The 13194-nt window shown below is 38.2% G+C and overlaps 1 protein-coding gene across 1 annotated transcript in view; it reads right to left on the reverse strand.

The window, feature by feature from the left end:
• Positions 1–13194, reverse strand: part of LOC119736588 (cyclin-dependent kinase-like 1) — a 39638-nt gene that overhangs the window by 18104 nt on the left and 8340 nt on the right. Inside the window, exons 4-6 of the mRNA XM_038210608.1 lie at positions 10780–10812; positions 10107–10179; positions 5326–5416 (exon numbers count right to left, since the gene is read on the reverse strand). Of these exons, the coding sequence (XP_038066536.1) occupies positions 5326–5416; positions 10107–10179; positions 10780–10812 (197 nt within the window). The remainder of the gene's footprint in view (positions 1–5325; positions 5417–10106; positions 10180–10779; positions 10813–13194) is intronic.

Raw genomic sequence — 13194 nt, forward strand, 5'->3', positions numbered from 1 at the left:
ATAGGCCCAGAAAGTGTAAGGACTGGATCAGGAAGGCACGATTTCAAAGCAAGGAAGCAGATTTGGCCTGAAGGGTAAACTTTACAGGCATCACCCATCCATGGAATCTTGTGATTCAGGTCCTTCTTTACTGATAGTCAACCCATTCAAGGGCCAGTGTAGGAGCTCAGAAAAAGAAGATGCGAATTCCACAAATAAAAAGTAATCCTATAAGCCAGCCTCAATGAATTGGCTTGTCAAAAAAAAACCTAAGGCAAAAAAACCTAAGCGCCATGCCACTGCCACTGCACAGCCATAGCTTGTCTGTGACACAGCAGTTGCTCTAAACGCCAAGCTTAAATTATAGTCAAACTAAATGTATCCAAAGCAGCCTGCCAGGTTAAAAACAACACTCAAGCAGTTCAATGCGCTTGCAGTGCGATCAAATATTCGCGCTAATTTCACTACCCGTGATGCGGACATGAGAGAGTTGATTGTAAGCATGTGCACGCCTAAAATGCTTGGCCAAACTTCAAATTGAATTGAGTTTGGCATGGCAATGCCATGACGTTTAGAACAGTGCCGTTCGGAATGGCAATAGCACGGAGACCCTGCCAAGCCAAATGATGGTGCTGTGCTGAACTCAATTTGCAGAGCCATATGCCATGGAACCGGGTACCTGTAACCAACTTTGCAAATTACTTACATGTAGTAACTTCTCAGTCAATGAAAAAGAAATGCTTTTAATGTCAGTGCGAACATTTCAAAATAAAAAAACAGGATACATGGAAACATGGAAAACCAAAACCAATTTTGATGCTTGTGAAAGTTGCAGTTTTCAACACCACATTGCCGCACCCATGTGGTAGTAGTTTATGTGGACCTTTATAAACAATCTGAACAGTAACTTCCCAGATTTGAATTTTTGGCTTCGTTTCTTTAACGGGAACTCAGGTACACATTTTTCAATAGGGAACCCAGTTCCTGTACTAGTGCCTGTAAATGCACACCATGCCAGGCCAAATTTAAAATCAGTCAGATTAAAGGTATAGGCCTAGTCCATCATTTGTAATTTGTGCATTTTGTTTGTTTGAAGCAACAAAAGTGCTCAAGATCTAAAGCAGGGTGCTGAACAACTAACCTGATGAAGTTTCAGCTCATCTTTAGCTGTATATTTTGAGAAAAACAACATTCTAAGATCTCGATTTCAAATCAAAAGTTGCTGAATCATGTTTTGAAATGGGCCTGAATTCAGCGTCCGCGACACGTTCTCACTGAGCCGATTGCAACTACGCGATGTCGCGCACTGATCCAACGAATTATAGCAACCGCGCGGGTCGTGCCAATGCTTGCGCGCATCGCCGAATAACAAAACAAACTACTAATTTGAATTTCCTACATGTATGGTGCTTCTTAAGAAGCACCGTTGGAAAGGCCTTCTATTGTTGATTTCTTCAAAATGACAGCTTGCCAGAAAGAATAATTTCACAGGGAGTTTAGTCCCCTCACTATCTTTCAACCAAGTATGTTTTTCAACATTACGCCAGTTATTTTTTTGATAGCTGCAAATGATGGACTCTGGCTTTTAATTGGGTTCTGCACAGCAGTAGCACAGCGTTTAGAACAGGCCTGAGGCAGCAGAGAAGCATTATCAACTGGATTGCAACCTGCCCATGGTTTGTCAGAGTCAACAGGTTTGGTCACAACTTCCCTACCATGGAGATGTGCAAACAAACAGGGGTAAATAAAAAAGAAACAACAAGGACAATCTGGGGCGGGGTGGACAGTGCAGTTGTTTTAAGCTGTGTGCCGTGCAAACAGGCAATCGTCAATCCTTAACAACCCAACCACTATATTGAGCTTAATTGTGAGAGACCTGAAATTAAAGACCACAGCAAACACTGTGTATTTTAGAGAACCTTGTTAAGTGGTTGGGAATTGAAGAACACAATAGAGGCAAATTATGGACGACCTTGATGTGCTCTGAGTGGGTATTTAATTATGGAGGAAAACTGGTCTTATGTATTTGGCCCAAATGCACACTGCCCAAATGCGTAATTCTGATAGTGAGCCACATGTACATGTACATGTACACTATACTGTAATCACTACAAAATGAGGTGTGCCAATTTTACATTTTTCAATACCACTGTTTTCTATACCTATTATGAATGTGCCGTTTAAGTGCGTGGCACATGAAGGTGTTTGTGTTTGAAATGAAAATGGGAACATGGCATACACTGTACATACATGTATATGTTCATGTACATGGCCATATAAACAAGGCCTATACATTGTACGTACTCCATTTTACATCAAAAGAAATATAAATATATGTATGTACTGAAAACAAATCAACAGTACACCTTCAGAAACACACTATTTACATTATTTTGGTGACGATGTACAAAGACTGAATGGCTGAAATTCACCACCAAATCAGTTCGTTTGTTAAAAGCTGTGCTTCTGAAATGAGCGTGAATTTCAATCACCGTGGATGGACGTTGTTTGCGTGTGAAAAACATTACAACAAAACAATAGTGAGTGCACTGTACAGGGTGAGTCAAAAAGAAAGTGACCCAGATTAAAGATTTTTTGCTTAAAAAGCAATCAAAATTGGATACACCAATTAAGTACCGGTATGTCTTAAAAGCGCATGTTCTTCCACTCCTTTGAAAATCAGAAGTTATGCATATTTTACTATTAAAAAGAAACTATTTTTGTAGCTGTCCATGGAATGCCAATGGAAGCTATGGAGCTGAGTGAGAATTACAGATTACACACAGGCATTCAAACACAAATGAGATTTCATAATTGAAATCCAGACTAAAACATTATTTTCACTGTCAGATTTTGTGTCTTTAATATGAGGAACAAGTCACTTTTTTTTTTCTCTGAAATATTGCTGGCGAAGTGTTTATGTTTTCCTTCGCAAGTTCTTGTTCATTTATAGAGGTGGGAAAACGTCCATGTTTCATTGTACTTAATGGTATTCATCAGTTCGTAGAACGGTAAATGATCAGTGGTGGACAGCCAAGTTTTGTAATCTTTTTATTGAAATAGACATAACTTGGGAATAGAGCATGAAAATAATGTGAAATTTTCACAGTTTAAAGTCAGTAAGATACCGGTACAGGTACATGTAGTTTATCCCCGTTTTTTTTTATGAAATGGAGCAAGCCAAATATTTCACAAATATTTTTCAAATTCGGTCACTTTCAGTACATGTACTAAAGTATGTACATGTACCACACCTAACAATAAGGCCAAAAAAAAGAATAGTTCTGCTTCCGGTTACCCGACCGACCCTATTTTTAGGCTGCGACCCTAAAAATTTTATCGGCAATTCCAAAAAAAAAAGAAAAAAAAAAAAGATTGAATAAATAAACATAAAAACCTTATGTCTTGTCTGTCTTCACAAAATACCTCTCAACAACCCTTTTGCATCAAAAAATGCTTGTATTTATTGTTTTCTTACTTACATTCGCTATTTTTTCAAAAGAAACCTCCGTTATTTTTACAAATTCGCTGCGCGATTCAACTACTTCGCAATTCGATGTCTATAAATCACGTGCGTAATAAGCGCAATGCGGCGACGACTGGTTCCCGCCGCGCCGCGCAGGGGCCAATTATGAAAATGCGGTAACTAGTCTGTGCACGGCTATGCGATCGTTAGCGCTAGCATGGCTATGCAGGCGCAGGCACGTGCTCTGTCAACTGGTCGGACTCGACATCGTAAAAATGCTGAAAAAGACATCGTAAAAATGCCAAGAAAACACCGATGGAGAAAGAACATTTTTGCAAGTTAATTCACAGATTTGATCTAGCTTGTCTGTGTATGTATTTTCCGTGTTCAAGAGTTCATTTTGAGATCGCACTACTCGTATTTGGAGTAATAAAATGCAGCGTGTTTCCTGAAATGTTCGACCCGTTGGCCGCGGGCCACACATGTACAAATGTACATGTACAGTGCATCACACACTTTGGAGTTTTGGCCAGCTCCCCTTCTTGACTAGCGTTGTGCCTATGGTGCGAACGACCTGAATTTCCCACAATTTTTTTTACGAATTATCGAACTTAAATATATATTGACAATAATTAAGGTAGGTTTTATTCACTTTTTGTTGCCATTTTGTGTATAGATTTTGTAGTGCAATGGAAATAGTTCAGGCTAAAACTTCGCATATAATTGAATACCCCATTCAATCTGCATAAAAAAAATTGGCAAAAAAAACAAAATTTTCGACCGACCGACCCTATTTTTGAAAGGCATGTAATCGGAAGCAGAACTATTCTTTTTTTTGGCCTAACATTGGACTGCTTTTTTCTTTTTACACGAAGGGTGATTAATTTGTTTTGCGGCCTCACAAAGCCAAGGGTAGAATATGTTGTCCACATGTCGGAGCCGTAACTAATTAACTCGTGTGGATCATTATCCCAGATATTAACGAGAGATATTGGGTCTGCTCCAGCTTTCAGGCATAGAATAATATATGGGGCGGCGCACATTGAACGAGGCACACATTACACATGCTACTTCACACAAGGGCCTGCAAAGTGCAGCAAACCATTGTCTGTCATGCTCGTTTTTTTGTGCCGGAAAGCCTTCAATGTACGGTAATAAATCTTGCAATGAGAATAAAGGACCTTTTCGCATTAACTGGGATTAGTCTTACTACAGCTTTTCTAGTACATGTATCAATATTACTTTCTGAATAATTCCTCAGTTGAATATTTTATGTACAGTGCCTAAGAGCACTTTCATGAATGCGGCCTTTGTCAAACGTTATTATTATTTCAATTTTTTTGTGTGTGTAGCTGGAGCATACTGTCTTCTGCATTTTGAAAACTGAAAAATGTATTTTACATTGTATGGACGTTTGTATTAGTGGGTAAAATTGTTGATATCCATTTCATCCCCACTTCCTTTTATTTTCACTTGTGCAAGATTTTCTTAAAGGCCTAAACTCAAAAGAAGCTCTGTTGATTTAATATATTCATAAATACCTGAGACAGCTGACCTACTCCTATTGGTCGAGAGCCCGTCACATGGGTGCTTTTAAATGGTTGATAACACACTGGTTGGCTGGTTTTAAACACTTTACCGGTGTCACATGAAGTTTGGACTCCTGTGAAATCTGGTCCCTTTTACTGGTTGAACGTTCACAATCTTCACTTACATGTCACGAATCACAGTGTCACGAATCGTAGAGAGTAGCCAGGTTATTAAAAGTCAGTTCACTTTGGGCTATTCACATTAATGAATACATTCTTTTGCTCCACTTGAGATGAATCAATTCCAATCAATTCCAGACAATTAACTGTTTTATGAAAGTTTCCACTTACTTAATATTCTTGCAAAACCAAAGTCACACAATTTCAGCATGTCATCCTTCGTGATGAGGATGTTCTCAGGCTTCACGTCTCTGTGAATACACTGTAGAGAGAACAAAAATGGATGTTTAAAAAAAACAGCTACACACATTCATGTTCAATGTACATGTAGTAGGATATTTGGGATTATTTTCACCTCAGTTGATGGATATGTTCGAAAGAGAACTACATGTAACATTTCTGGAAAGAAACAGGGTCTGCTCATTACATTTCTAGTTACTACATTACTTTGACATTAATTGGCATTGTTACATTGCATAGCTGCCAACTTTTCAAAATCCTAATTAGTAATCAACCCGCGCGGTCATTTTCAACTTCTCGTTTTTTCAAAAGCTTTACCAACATCGAGTACAGGTACATGGTTCACATGTACACACACATGTGCATACCCTTCTTGTTGTGAATAATAATGTACTGTAGGCCAAAAGATAATTTTAAAAAAAAATAATAATAATAATAATTTTTTTTTTAAATTAATTTTGTTGCAATGTCTGTATTTGTTTGTTGAAGTCAAATAAATAATAACAATAATAACGTGCGCATATTTTTTTTTGAGATGCATGCTATCGATGTGGAGTTTCGAGTTCGTATCATGTTTTTACACACAATGATTTAGGGCAATAGAAATATCCCGCCAACATACCTTGCAAACGCATGCTGATATATCTTTTCTGGACGTTGTGACAAACTCAAACTCTATTACCAATTATTCCAACCATACTCTTATTAAATTCCATGATTAAAATCTCGCACTGATGGGTCTCATCCCGGCAATAAGCGACCAAATGTGCTCACGATCGTCACTGAAAAGTACTCGCATACATAACCACACATCCACGAGATGCACACAAATGACACACCATTGAAAAATATTTTTAGTCTGGTCCTCAAGTACTCCACTGCGCACACTGCATTGATGTCTATCAGGTGCTTGACTGCATTCTTATTAGACTTGTCACCAGTCCATCCATTATCGCGACATTTCGCCAGAAGTTTTCGGTCAAAAACGATACTTTACAAGTATTTTTTTTTTCGTTAGGTAGAAAATGGGAAATTCGTAATGTTTTAGTGGCAAATCGTATTTTCGTAATTTAACAAACAATTCGTAATAATTACGAAAAATTCGTAATAGTTGGCAGCTATGCATTAGGCCAAAAAAATAGTTCTGCTTCTGGTTTCCCTACCTACCCTATTCTGACAGCCCCTACCTTAATGTTTTTATTGGGAAAATGAGACGAAAACACCCAGAATCATCAATTTCTACTTTTTACCATTGACTACATTTTTACCATTGCCGCCATATGATCGTACACGCCAAAAAGAAATTTCCCTACCTATAGATCTACCCTATTTTCAAATGCCATGTAATCGGAAGCAGAACTTTTTTTTGTTTTGGCCTCACATTACATCAGTGGCATTGCTTTTTTAATTATTAAATGAGGCTTCGCCTTTTTTGGCCTAATATATAAGCATCCGCAAGGGACTCATAATGGATCATGTTCAATGGAGAACCACTTTATAATGGAAAAGGATGGGGGATCAGCACAGATGTTGTAATTATATCTACATTCACATGTACATGTACAATCCCACGATGCTACATGTAAGTTCTGAACAGGTTTTAAGAGCAGTCCTTTTTGACGATAAGTTTGTTCCTTTTGGATAATCTTTCAGGAGCTGGCTGATATGCCTTTATGCAGCTAGTACTTTTATGAAATTCCAAGATAATTAATTGCTTAAAGAAATGAAATGGATTGAAATTGGGGTTTTAATCTTTGACCTTTGGGATACTATGATACTACATGTACATGTATGTTAATTAGGGCGTACATTTCGCCAGAAGTTTTCGGGCAAAAAACGATACTTAATAAGTATACTTAAAACAAGGTTTTTTTTCATTAGGCAGAAAATGGGAAATTCGTAATTTTTTAGTGGCAATTCGTATTTTCATAATTTAACAAAAAATTCGTAATAATTACGAAAAACTTGTAATAGTTGGCAGCTATGCTATGATACAGTATCCTGTAGCTTTGCATTAGAATTAAGTATGCACTTGTAGCTTCGCATTAGAATTACACTGCCGCATGCATGTCATCACTAATCAGCTCATGTCTGTCTTTTAGAAGGCTTCCCAATTACCAATCCTTTAGGATAGTGTATCAGTGATCTATCCAAAAGACCACTCCAGACAAAATGACAAGTCTGCAAAATGTTACAACTTTTCTCTCGATCTCCCTTTTTTTGGGGGGGGGGTGTGGGGGTGTAAATTCATACTTCATAGTTCAGCTGTCTTCAAACATGTACATTGTAGTTCTTGCTTTCTCAATGCACATTTCAAGGTACATGTACAAATGTAATTTTAGTATCCTGCTCAATTTATCAAGCTACTGACAATTCCAAGAGTTCAAGTATGTACATGTACTTGTACCGGTAGCTTCATATTAGAATTACACTGCCGCATGCATGTCATCACTAATGAGCTCATGGCTGTCTTTTAGAAGGCCCCTGCAATTACTTGTTCAATGTACATTTCTTTTTTTTTCCAATCTTGCTGCGAGGGATCCTCATCAGTGAAAACAAACTTATTCAAGGATTTAAAAAAAATATTCCAATAGGACTTTGTCCCTTTCTTTTTTTCCATTTAGAAAAATCTGTTGTGTCAGGCAGCACCGCCCTTTGAGCTGTTCTCCTTTTGTTCTTTCAAAACAAATTTTAAATGTCTTCTGAGAAAAGAAATGGTCAACATGGTCCAAATAGAAGGCCTGGGAATTAGTAAAGCTGTGCAGCAGGCCTATTTTCGTCTTGGTCAGTTCCAACCACTTGTACTAAACTAAAATCCATAAGCCACTGCCCCAAACCTGCTAGAGCCACTTTGTGCTTAACTCCCACATAAGAGCTACAATATTGATTTCTTTTCTTTAGCTTATTCCCTCCAAGGAAGCAGAGAGCAGACGTGAATGCGTGACTCGCTGAGCATGAAGCTTGAACACCACAAGTTGTAAACAAAGTTTTAACATCAGCAGTGGGTAGCAATGGGGAATTTTGAGAGTCAGGAAGGCCACCAAATCAAAGACTGTGAATTCAACAAAAATGTACGGACTTAACAGCTATGTAGGAAATGCCAAAAGAAGGTCTAAATGTTCGCAGGAATTTGTCAAGATATTTTCTTTGTTAAAGTTGTGTTCACCATGCTCTGCAACAAATGTGATTATTTTCTTTTAATAATTTTCAACTTAAGTACAATGAAATCTCGATAAGTCAAACCTCAAAGGTTCAAAATTTGCCTTAAGTAGAGCTTTGAGTTGAGCAGGGTTGTATATCATTGTTATAGTTTGTTTAACTTAACAGTTGTTTTAGAGTTAGAGTTTGACTTCTCGAGATTTCACTGTATGTTTTTATTTTGACCAAATAAACTCCCTTTTTTTCTTTTTGCCTCTGCAGCCCTCTGAAATTTATATATTTCTGGGCACAAACAGGTCCGTTTTATGAGGCAGAAACCAGCCTAATCGTAACTAAATTATTATTGAGTCGCAGGTAATTCAAAATCTGTATTACATGTACAAGTCATTGTTTCATCAGGCATGCAACTGGGAATTTAGAAAAAAAACGAGGAAACTCCAAACCACACAATACTTTGTACCAGGGGTCAATATAGAAAATAAAAGTTACATGCACAACTGAGATTTTTCCTTGAAAATGGGCTGAAAAACTGAACATTCTGCATACACAGGCAACATTTTACATGTACAGAGCCAAAGTTACATGCATCTGTGCATGTAAAACCCCTCTAAATCGACCACTGCTTTGTAGTGTTTTTCAATTTGTAATGGCATTCATGAGAAGTAAAAAAAGGAAATCAGCGGATCCGAGGAAAAGTTGCAGACATGCGGCAATTTTTTTTGGTTGATATCTCATTCATTTACACTTCTGTTGCTTGAAAAATAGCAATTTTGAATTTTAAGGAATCTGTTTTTCAGAATGAAACTAAAAAAATAGCAGAGAAATGCAACTGTAAATATGATATCAACATGTGTGTAACCTTTGTTAGAAATCATTTTATAATGATAAAAATCTTCACAATCTCAATGAAGACCATAATGTAGACAATATCAAGTATTAGTCTGAGTATCACCCGTTATCTATGGTGCCAAGTCTCCTGTATAACGTCTGATGTGTTAAAAAATGCAGATATACATGTATGCGATCTCGGGCCTCAGTCAATCGGAGTCGACTTTACTAAATCATGACGTCATTTCATTACTACATGTAAATCATGACGTCATTTCATTCCCAAATCAAGACTAAAACTGTGATGGTCAATTCGAATGCAGTGTTTTGTAATACAACAACAGCCGGGCACGTACCGCGTAACATAATACAGAACGCTTGACCACAGCCTTTGTTGCTGTGTCTAGGTGTTTTTTATCCATGTCTATGACGCGACAACGGTGAATGACCAAAGACCCGATATAGAAAGCGCCCGCTGATTGGTCAAAATCTACAGGTCAAGATGCGGTTGTCTTGCATAATTAATCAGCGAATCTGCTCAAATGATAGACTAATTAAGTATGGACATAGTGTTATAATTTGCATATCTAGCCAAGAGATTTCAATGAATTCGGGTACATTTCCACAAAAGCATCAGATTTTCTGGAAGGGGGGGGGGGGCAGGTGGAGTGGGTTGGGGTGGGTGGTTTTTTTTTAGGGGGGAGGGTCTTGTGTTAGTATCTTACATTGTGATCGTGGCAGAATTTGACGGCTTCAAGTAGTTGCTTGATCCATTTCTTGACTCTCTCTTCTGGCATTCTGTAAAAAGAAAGAAAAAAAGAAGCAACATAAGATATTATACTGTACGCAACAGAAAGTAAACTCAATACCGAAATCAAAATGTGTGTTTCAATTTGATATAGATTTTGGATTCGTGCCAAACAGGATAGCCTAAATATTTGTTTTTAAAAAGTTAGTCGTCCCCAGCATTTGCAAGGTAAACATTACATTATGATTGACAGGATGAATGAACATGTAGTGCAAATTGTTCCACGATTTTGAAACCGAGACAAAATTTTGTATGTTTTTATATTGCAAGTTTTATATTTTTTTGGACTGTTTACTTCATCTGCTTTTTCCCCCTTTAATTACACTTTGTTCTAGAACTAATATTAAATTACTAAATGTACCGGTATTTATTATTTAATGTTAGTTTTATAACTGTGTATTAAAAAAACGTACTCCTCACAATGCCTTGGTACACTGTGGTTTCATGGATTTGTCAAGGAGTACATGCATGTACAATGTGATGCAAGTGCTAATGGTTTAATAATGATCAACTGATCCACTGGTATGCAAATCCATACTAATCCTCCAGTCCACTCTAATCCCAGCTGAGTAAGAGATTCAATTACTTACCCTCCCAATGTTCCCTGATGTTCAATTAACCTCCTGCAGACAGAATAAACACAGATCATCAATTTAGGAATACCGAAAGTCTTGTTGGCGCCATTCACTCGAGGAACCTTAGAGATGCAATCACACACATTGTAAGTGTACCACAATTTGCGATGCGATGTGATGCGATGCGAGGGTGCAGCCTAGCCTACACCAACTTGGGACAATGGTCACCGCCCTTCACTCATCTCTATCCACAATTTATTTAGACTCTAAGATCTCATTAGAACATTTCTTTGACATCAATTTAAGCATTGGAATGATACATGTAGGGCCCTAAAAAAATAAAAATTTTGGATATCAAGATCATACATGCAATGATACACTTTCTACAAAAATAATGTGCAAATCACGATTACTGTATACTGTTGACATTGTATCTCAGTAAAAACAACAATGTCACTGATAGAATTAAGACACAGACTTAGGGCCCTGTCACACTTCTGCGTATCCTAATTCCTTATGAGTTGCGCATTGACATTTTTTTCATACGCAGTCGTATGAAAAAAATAAGCGGGAATACGCTCAGAAGTGCGTCAAGCATGCGGTCGGCATAAGTCGGGTGCGTCCGGAATACGCTCGGCATGCGCCCTGCATACTGACCTATTCGCAGCCCGAAAAATAATGTTGTGCACTGCATACGCAACTCATACGCATCTCATACGCAATGGATGCGCTGAATTCGTTACTTGTACGCTAGATGTGCGTCGCACATAAGTCAAAGTGATCAAAACATTTCGACGTTAATTGAGCGTACGGCTGCGTATTGAAAATGTTTGAAAAGGAACTCATAAGGAATTACATGTAGGATACGCAAAGGTGTGACAGGGGCTACACAGGTAAAGTGGCAAGCAAGTTCCATCACTAGCGTAAAAGTTGTTTATTTGTTTGTTAGTTTGTGTTTTTTAGGGGGGGGGGGACAAACATCGCATGCAATATCAAATGCATGTAGTAATAAGATTCAGACTTTATGTACATGTGTTTCACAAGTGACTTGAAAGCTTTGAAACCCATAATGAACGATTAAACTCTTCCTTTGAAATTTGTTCTATAAATTTGGCGCAATTTACTTTGAGGTCAAAGAAATATAAATAGCAAAAGGGACCATCCCTTTTTGTAAAAAACAACTACCCTAATCAATTTGTATGCACCCTCCCCCAATTACATGCACATGAACCTCTCTAGTCTACCGGTAGGTCCATGCACAGTACACAGCAGAAAATCCAATTTTGTGCACCCAGCATACATGTAGTATTGACTGGCCAGTTACAAGTTAATCAATAAAACGGCCTGTGTGCACAAGCGGTAGATCCAGTTATTGCCTGGCAGCACAACAAAAACAGGAATGTGGGTTGAGATCCAAAAAAAAAAGACTCAGCTAGGGGCTGATGTTTGTACACAAATTAATCAAATGTCTTGTCTGAACTTTGGCCTTTGCTGGACACACTGCAGTTTCTAAACAGAGGATACAGAATCCTTCCTCCAGCAAGTACTGACCAGTTGTCAAGCTTTCGATTCACAATGTGATTGATTGCGAGAGGGAAGGCAAAACTCGGCCATCCTTAGCCTGATATTGGGGCACAGTCTCCCTAATTCTGCCCACGCATCTGTCCATGTTGGAATTTGGGTTTATCCGTTGAAATGAGGTGCATTTTGTTTTTCTTTTGAAAACCAATGATTACTTTTGGAGTGAGGCCAGGGAAGGTCAATTACATACTGCATGTACCGGTATGTACATTGTACATGTACATGTACATGTACATTGTACAATGTAAATGCAATTTTAAGCAAAATTTTGGTCAAACGCTTTCCGCCGTACATTCCTTAGCATTCAAAGATTGTGCCTAACAAATATACACATACACGTACATGTGGTTTTCATATTTCAGAAATTTTAGAGAAGTTCTGTGGGGGGGGGGGAGGGGTACGGGTAAGGGGGTAAACTTGCCCTCCTCCTCTCACCCCCTGGCGGCACTTTGGGTTTTTTTAACTGTAACTTCCCAGCGTCTTTCACTAGGAACTGAACTAATTCCATCAAAATCCATCAATCTCTGTGCGTCTAATACAAAACTGTACACGACATAATGGAATCCACCACTGATGCACTGGTTGACATTCATGGACTTGCTACACACGGCTTTTATCACAATAGCAGTACAGGAAGCTAGGCAAAATCAATCGGACACCCCTAGCACTGCTTCAGGCCATTATGCCCAAGTCCATCAAACTCCATCAATATTTAGTCACGCCAGGCCTTGTGGACCAAGTCCCCCAAAATCCACCAAAATGGGGGGATGGATTTTGATGGAGTTGGGGTGGTTAGGGTTAAGATGGTTTTTCGGAAGGTTCAGACATTGATACAGTAAAGTCTTTATT

The sequence above is a fragment of the Patiria miniata genome, unplaced genomic scaffold (assembly GCF_015706575.1).
Source record: "Patiria miniata isolate m_02_andy unplaced genomic scaffold, ASM1570657v1 HiC_scaffold_10, whole genome shotgun sequence".
In the NCBI taxonomy this organism is placed as follows: Eukaryota; Metazoa; Echinodermata; class Asteroidea; order Valvatida; family Asterinidae; genus Patiria; species Patiria miniata.